Source organism: Equus asinus, chromosome 8 (assembly GCF_041296235.1).
Source record: "Equus asinus isolate D_3611 breed Donkey chromosome 8, EquAss-T2T_v2, whole genome shotgun sequence".
NCBI classification, from domain to species: Eukaryota; Metazoa; Chordata; class Mammalia; order Perissodactyla; family Equidae; genus Equus; species Equus asinus.
In genome coordinates this window covers 39,454,184-39,462,885 of record NC_091797.1, presented here as the reverse complement: position 1 = coordinate 39,462,885, position 8,702 = coordinate 39,454,184, and the positions used below count along the sequence as shown (strand labels likewise).

The 8,702-nt window shown below is 36.0% G+C and overlaps 1 protein-coding gene across 1 annotated transcript; it reads right to left on the bottom strand.

Annotated features, from left to right (window-relative positions):
* Nucleotides 1–3,907: 3,907 nt before the first annotated feature.
* Nucleotides 3,908–4,846, bottom strand: LOC139046068 (putative olfactory receptor 2B8). The gene has a single exon (XM_070516839.1). The coding sequence runs from the start codon at nt 4,844–4,846 to the stop codon at nt 3,908–3,910; it is 939 nt and encodes a 312-aa protein (XP_070372940.1).
* Between the last annotated feature and the right edge of the window lie 3,856 nt (nt 4,847–8,702).

Here is an 8,702-nt window from a genome sequence, read left to right as displayed (position 1 = left end):
TTTCCTTTAGGTTCCAGAAAATACCCACAAAGATGAAACTTTTCGAAATCTTTCAAAAAACTCATAGAGGTAATGGGAGTGTACAGCTCCAGTCCATGAAAACTCTGCTTACATGAGAACCTCTAGGGTTCATCCTGCACAGGAGGGAGATGGAGGACTGGATGTTGTACTGAACAGAAAGCTATCAGATTGTTACCATTGCTTTTGGTGAAAATATAGCTTTCTATACTTAATATGTCCCACTTTTTGTGTAAGATGACCATGTATGTGAAAGTGCTTTCAAAAAGTGAATTGTTTTTCAGTAAATAATAATTAAACAACATGCTTGCTATGTAGTCTGGCGCTATGTTTTAATTGTAATTACTTCAATGCATTCTGAGTTTTTTGAGCTTGTAAGAATTTTGTCTTCTCTCTTTCCCTTTGTTTCTGAGCCTTTTGCTTTCCCCTTTTCCCATTTGGGCTATTTATCCATTTATCTAGTGATAACTACAGAAATCCAAAAGCAGAGAAGCAGGGTAATGTTGGTGTCATAAAATGTATTTGCAAATGTTCACTCCTGTTTTATGTTTCAAAAAAGTTTGAGTAGGATTGATATTCTTCTTTACATGTTTGACTAAATTCAGCAGTGAAGAGCCCACATTTTCAGCAAACCACACTTCCAAGAATTTTCCATATGGGTGGTTCCCAATGTCTGCCATGTCAAGTTTTGAAATATGATACTACAGTAAAAAGATGGAAGAAAGCTCTCAACTATATTACAAGGTCATTCTTTTCTTTTCTCTTCTTTTTTTTCTTTGGTGAGGAAGATTGTCACTGAACTAACATCTGTGCCAGTCTTTCTCTACTTTATTTATAGGACACAGTCACAGCGTGGCTGTTGTTGAGTGGTGTGTAGGTCCATGCCTGGGATCTGAACCCGCAAACCCCAGGCCACCAAAGCAGAACATGCAAACTTAACCACTACACCTCCGGGCCAACTCCAACTAAGGGCATTCTAACACAGGAGTAGGATAGCCTACCCGGCTGCTTCATAGTACACCATAGACTTTTGTACTGACTTTAAGCATATGCAGCTTGCTTGCTAGCTTCACCTGTTAGACCAGGGAGAAGAGTCCCAAAAGTTTGTTCACAGCAGGATGCATAGGATCTGTTTAGAATGTAGTAAAATTACAGCACGTGGGCTGCAATTATACTAATGAATAAAAGTTAGTCCTAAATCCAGAGCAACGCTACAATGATGGGGACACTATAAACTGAGAAACTCCCAAGCCCTCTCTGTGCTGACTTGTACCACACAAGTTAGTGCCCCACATTCCAAAAAAGAAAATATTGAATTCCACTGTAGAAAGGAAAACTTAGGAAGCTGTGTCTGACTGGATTGGGGCCCCATAGATATTGCATGTGTTGGTGCTCCTGTTTGTATCCTTTGCTATTGTTAGGATATTTTATGCCGGTTAAAAATTGTGTTCTACGCCAGCCTGATTGACGTTTTGGGTCTCAGTGATCGCTCATCACCTGAGCTGGTGGTGTGCACCCTGTGTTCCTCAGAGGATGAAAGAGCTGGAAGAATCTATGAATTGCTCTAGGGTATAATGTTAGTCCTGAACTCCGGATGCTCAACACAGGTGGGATAAAATAATTTGGCCAAGCCCAGGTATGACTGCTGCAGCCTTTCCACTGTTGTTGGTGAGGATTCAAAAGGAAACAGTCCAGATAATTTTGGCAGTTGACAAGCATGGAGAGCTTGAGAAGATAGAGTTCCTAGATCTCATTTGAAAAATGTTACAGCACAATACAGAATTTGTTGTGTTTGGTCTCTTAAGTAATTTTTTTTTATTTTAGCATGGACCCAGAAATCTTTATCATCTGTAATTTATTCCCAAGTAATTTAACTATTCAAATGCCATTCAAACGTTTGCTTAAAGAAAATAAATCCATTTTGTGGCAGCGTTTCATGTGTCCTTAAGAGCAGAGAAGTAGTTGCTAGTCAGAAAAACAGTCTCTCTGGCTACATGAGGCCTTGAGGTTTTCTGAATCAAAGAAATTTCATTTGTGAAACTTTAAAGGGACCATTTGAGTATAACTATCAGAGGGTTGTTGAATAATCATAGAAAGTGGGAAATTTGTCACCATTGTGGGTAAATACTATTCCAAAACTGTTTTTATACTGGTATGCGTTAAGCATTACTATGGTGTCAAAATACGTGGTTTCCCAAGTGTTGATTTCAGGTGTGAATACTGTGATGCCATTGGGGACATAGATAGAATCTTGACCATGCGTATAATTTGCCCTAGCTGTCATTTCCAGGTCGCCAACCTGTGTCTCTTGCAAGATCACGTGTCGTGAGAATGACCAACTGAGGGGATTCAAGGAGGAGGAGGTTTAGCTGTCAGGAGAGGGAAATGTATGAGAATTGTTATGCTTATGTCTCCACCCAAATACATACATGGTTTTACCCGCACTGTGCTACATGTTGTAAAATCTACATTTACGAAATGTTTCTGTGATTATGACATTGTCAAAGCTCCAACCACCGTGTAAAAATATACTGTTCATGACACTAAATATATACCAAAAAACAGGATCCATACCCCGAATCAAATTTACACTGTAAACTGAGCCTGAGTGGAAATCTAAGAGCTAGAATAGCAGATTCAATTTTTCTGGAAAGTTTACACTTATTACATAATTGAGAATTGCATGACAGTTATTTCATAAAGAGATGGCTATTTGTAAAGCTTAGACATAAAGAGATTTTTAAAAATTAATATGCACTTTATTTAAATTTCCTCCAGATGAATCTGAGTAAGCTTCTACACAACACGAGGATTCCTGGGAATAAAGGGCCACTTCGGATATTTTTATAATATGCCACTGAATTCAAATTATATGGGGCTTTGCCAGATGTGAGATACAAAGGCCGTAACTAATAGATGCCTGAGTCAAAGAATTTATAAAATAGTATGAACAGAGAAATCTAAACATATTCTACCCTTTGAAACTTTTGCTGCATTACTATAGGTGAAATGTGTAGACTATGAAACAGGACTTGGGTCTTGTACTATTCAGATGAGATAATGTCCTCAAAAGCCATTCTGAGAAAGGAAAAAGGTGGCTTGCAAAAATTAAAATAACCAACTGCCATAACTTACATCGATGTTTCTCTGACTACGTACGAAATTATATGTAAGCACTGCCTGATGTTATTATCAGCTAAGGGCTGCCATTGTTCTTGGCAGTGTTACATCACATCCTTCACCCAGGGATCCTTGTACAGCCTTCAATGCAATGAATGCTACATAATACGGCCGCCATGCTGGTGAGGTCACAGTAGGACCTAATTTCGGAATGGCTTTATCAGGATTGATATTAGCAGGTTTTTCTTTGAGCTTAAAGCTTGTTTTACTCACAGTTTCCCCACCTATTTCTGTGAAAAGCTCTGATACAGTAAACCTATGGACTTTGTAATATAGCCATCACCAAAATACAAGAATAAGTGATAGCCCTCTACGATTGCTAGAAAATGCTAAAATGTTAATATTTCTTACTGTGTTCCACTGGTTTTATGGTCTTATTTGACTGTGTCTTTATGGTACATACTTAAAGGTCCTTTTGTGAATAGAAATGGAATAATGTTCCCAAATGGGGATGCAAATAAGAAAATCCTGTAGAGCTTTTAAAAATAATAAATATAATGCAGATGATCTAGAAACACTGAATCAGTATCTCTAAAGACTGGAATGAAGTCATGAACTAAGATTTGGAACATTCATTTTCATAGGAGAATGACGTAAAGAAATTTCCTTGAAGGTTGTCATGAGAAATTTTGGATGATACGTGGAGAGCACAAACATCTTAAGGACTCTGGTATTCAAGTCCTTTCATTAAAACATCCTCCTTACCCCATTATCTGGAGTCATAGTCCTTCCAAAGCACCTTCCTCATTGCTCCCTTCACATCCTTATTCCGCACTGTATATATGAGGGGGTTGATCATGGGAGTAACGATGGTGTAGAAGAGAGCTATGAACTTGCCCTGATCCTGAGAGTAGTTGTTGCTGGGCTGGAGATAAGCATAGATGGCTGTGCCATAGAACAGAGTGACCACTGTGAGGTGGGATCCACATGTCCCAAATGCTTTTCTCTGCCCTGCTGCAGACTTTATTCTTGAGATGGCCCTGACAATCCCACCATCGGAGAGGATAATTAATGCAACAGGTATGAGAAGAATGATAACACTGGCAAAGAAGAGCTCAGACTCATTCATAGTGGTGTCAACACAGGCAAGTTTGAGCAATGCAGGAATCTCACAAAGGAAGTGGTCTAGTTTATTCCTCCCACAAAGTGGTAAAAGGAAGATGAGGACTGTCTGCAATAAGGAGTTGGCAAAACCAATAAACCATGAAGCAGAAGCCATCAGGGCACAGAGACGGGGAGGCATGATTACTGTGTAATGAAGGGGCCTGCAAACAGCTACATAACGGTCAAATGCCATAACTCCTAAGAGAATGCATTCGGTGCATCCCAATCCTAGAGAGATGTACAGCTGAACTACACAACCAGCAAAGGAGACACACTTGTCAGCTCCACTGAGATTGACCAGGAGCTGCGGAATAATGCTGGTAGTGTAACACAGGTCCAGAAAGCTGAGGTTGGAGAGGAAAAAGTACATAGGGGTGTGAAGATGTGGGTCCAGGTGGGACAATGCGATGATGGTTGTGTTTCCCAGCAAAGTGAAGATATAGAAGATCAAAAGAACCACAAAGAGGACTAGCTCCAGTTGAGGCCTGTCAGAGCAAGCCAGCAGGACAAAGCCAGTGAAAGAACTTCCATTTCTCTGTTCCATCCTTTGATAACACATGGTTCCTATCAAGACCAAGCATTTAGCAACTTTTTGGAGGTATCTTCAAAAAAAATAAAGGGGGCAGGAGATGAATTGATCATGTTAAAAGATATAACTATGGGATTTTATGTACAACTGTTTAATAAATGATGTACTCATTAAGATTGACATACACCAATTCAGTTTCACATTATCACTAAAAGTAGCATCATTGATATGTAATGTAAGAAAAATAAAATAATGTACCTTGTGTTTGCATCAGTCATAGGTAACAAAGGTCTGTTTCTGATTGAGTTTAATAGAATTTAAAGTACTGTAAGAATATAGGAACATTTTCGAGAAAATGGGAATGAGGGAAACACAGGGAGCGAGATCAGAAAAAATAAAGAGAAGCAGACAGAGGGAGAGAGGTTATTTTAAATATGTATCTCAAATTCTACACCACTGAACTGTACCTACCTCACATGCAATAGAATATAATAGAAGATAATCTCTAAAATACATTCAGATAAAGAAGTTTATGATCTAAAATATACAAAAGACTGAAGTACTTTCAAAATATCACTATAGTGCTGAATATACACATTTTGGCAGTTTCACCTCTCTACTCTACCTAATATATTACATTTGTGAAGGCTACCCAGGTCCTTTTTTTATTGTAGAACAATTAAATACTCAGACACCATTCAATTACCACCATTCAAATACAATGTTTAACTATGCCCACCAGATGCCTAAAATTACCGTACCAATTTTATAAGAACTCTGAAAATTCATTGGCTATGTGTAGTCACTTGGAATCAGAACTCTAAAATCCAGTGGCCACATTTTTCTTTTTCTTCTGCTGATTTCATTTCCACATATTACCAACAACTAGAGTGTATGGATTTCCTGAAAGTAGTGGGATGATTCCCTATCAGCATTATAATCAGGATGAACATTTTTAAAAGTTATCCAATTGTATAATCTTAGTAAAAGAGTAATGCTTTACGTCACTCCCTATGATAAAATAATTAAATATATAAATACATAGAGATAAAGACAGATACATTGTCAAAGCAATGACAGGTCAAAGAGAGGTAATGTAAAACTAAAAGTAATACAAGGAGAGGCATAAAGAAAAGGACATTGATGTATTTTAAAATCTAAGAACATCCATGTACAATCAGTTAATTTTATATATACACCTTTCTGGGAACTATCTTGAAGAGTCAGTTACACTGGACCAAACACATTGCCAGCCCTAAGGTTAGTTGACAGCCATTTTCATCCAGTTATTCAGTATTACGTAAGCATGATCATACAGGAACTTAATTGGCATCAGAAAACGAATATTTCAGTTCTAGCATATTCAAATGGATAATCATATAGTAAATTTTTAATTCTTATAAAACATTTAAAATCTGAATCAGGTTTGGGTGTAGACACTTTTATGTGTGAAAGAAATTGGTACAAAATGGCATAAAATAAATATTAATAAGATCTGAATAAGGGAAAAGCAAAGATCAAATGAAAGAAGAGTTAGTGGTAGAGAGGCAGCTGGGAAATATCATCTATCATGACATAAATGTCCTCCTTGTCCAGTAATTTAGTTGCAAGAAAAATAAACAAAAAAATTATATATTTTGAAAAGTAAAAGCACATATAATAGAAATTTAATATATGATATAAGAGAAAGATTAGTTAAACTAATCTAACTTTACACTCAATCCTAAACAACATGAAAGAGTACTATTTCTCATATCTGGCAAAAAAACAACTATGTAATCAGTGAAAAATTTTTCAAATTTAAAGTTTGAAAAATTAAAGTATCCAAAGGTTGAAGGCTGAACTGATATGCCACTTACACTTAATAATATTAATACCAGCTAGTGTTGTGAGTGTTTGACATGCTCCAAAATATTGACATGCGTAATCTCAACTAATCTCTCAAAATATTTCGAAATTCATTGCCATCTCCTTTAAACATATGAAGAAACTGATTTAAGCGGTTAAATAGATTACCCAAGATCGTTAAACTCCTAAGCGTTTTAACACAAACCCAGGTGCCTTTGACATCAAAGTTTGTACTTTTAGTCACAACATTACTTTGTTGTCAATCAAATGGATGTATTAAAATTCAGAGTAAACACCACATGTGACATAGAAGATGTGGTATTTCACAATATTTCATGCTTCTTTTGATTTCTTATAAGAATGTGATCAGTAGTATCCCCTTAAGAATCTATGGAAAAACATTTCGTAACAGAAATAATTATAAAAATATGAGAGACAGTCTAAACGTGCCATGACAGGATACATCCCCTCACTCACACCTGCTCAGAACAGCAAAGAAAAACAAACCATGGTTCAGTCTCATGCACATATACACAAATATAAAGACAATCATCTGAAATGAACCACTGGACAATTTTTAAATTATATCTAATAAAGGAAGCACTCACCAAATTGAAGGAGGGCAAAAATAAAATGCTAACTCATCCAAGGAAAAACACCAAGATAATAATGCACCATTATAATAAAATATATATATAAAATATATATATAAATATATATATAATAAAATAATGATATATTCTTATATCAATAAGAACCAAGACAGCAGTTGATAACAGATAAAACCCTGGTGAGACAAAATTGTACAAATGATTTGCTGCTTTACAGGATAATATATATAATAATTTTTAAAATGTTGAATGGCTACCTATCCAGCAGGTATAAAAATGAATATGATTTCAGGTTGAAAAATAAATATCAGACAAAGGAGATGCCCGCTAAAATGGAAAAAAGAATCTGATTGTCTCAGTGTGTTACAATAGCTTCCAATGTCACACTGGGAGCACACTGGGAGGTATTAGGATACTGTCATATTCTGTCTTTTACTTACAATTTTTTTCTCGCTACAATTCAGGAAAATTATTATCCTTCAGAAAGACTGCATATGGGAAAGATCTAGCTGCAAGATGTGCTATCCCATTGATTCTCAAAAGTATGTTCCGCTAATCTACGTCACTTTGATCCCTCCTCCTTTCCTGTGTGGCAGCCATGCCTCCTAAAGCTGTTTGTACCACCAAAAAGTAATCTTTCAAGGGAAGGAATTTTTTTTTGACTGAAGTCAAATGAGAAACTTCATCTCGTTTCCTTCCTACCATATTTAAAGAATTGTGTAATTTGACTGGGAATCATCATCTCTGTTCAGGTAGGCATCAATTGACTTTAATGCAGTAAGAAAGATTGATTCATATTAGACAAAATATATAAATAATAATGGCTGGAAATGTTAGACACGTCCGTCTTAGGTACAGGAATAAAGAATTGTGTCCTTGGTAACTATCACAATGTGACATGATACAGGAAAGTTCAGTTATAAAATTGCACATTAAATATTACTCTGGATACAGAAAATAAATAATTGATAAACTAAGAATATATAGATAGAAAAAAGTTTTTAATTGGTAAAATAAGAATAAATAGATTCTACAAAACAGATGGCATTCTATGTGACAATTACCATCAAAAAGGAATATAATGGGAAGTGACATCTCACAGGAACACGATTTTACAGTAGGAATCAAGAGGATAGGTAACAAATGAAAGAGGTAAGTGCTTAGTGCTGAGAGATATCCAGTGATAGAGGTAATAGTTCACAATTACAATAACTATACAATACGGACAAATAACTCCAAAAATTTTAGTGGAAGAATACATATTTCAATAAAGCAAGATACTTAGCAAACTACACATTTTAAAGACAAAAAACCTCAAGATAATGTCTGTATTTAAGATATTTCAAATTATACAACATTCACTGATATATTTAACACACACACCCTGCCCTGTCCAGTTTCCTGAATGAATC

Bases quoted from the DNA above. Each gene is read 5' to 3' on its own strand.
- LOC139046068 (XM_070516839.1), bottom strand. From the start codon at position 4,846: ATGGAACAGAGAAATGGAAGTTCTTTCACTGGCTTTGTCCTGCTGGCT.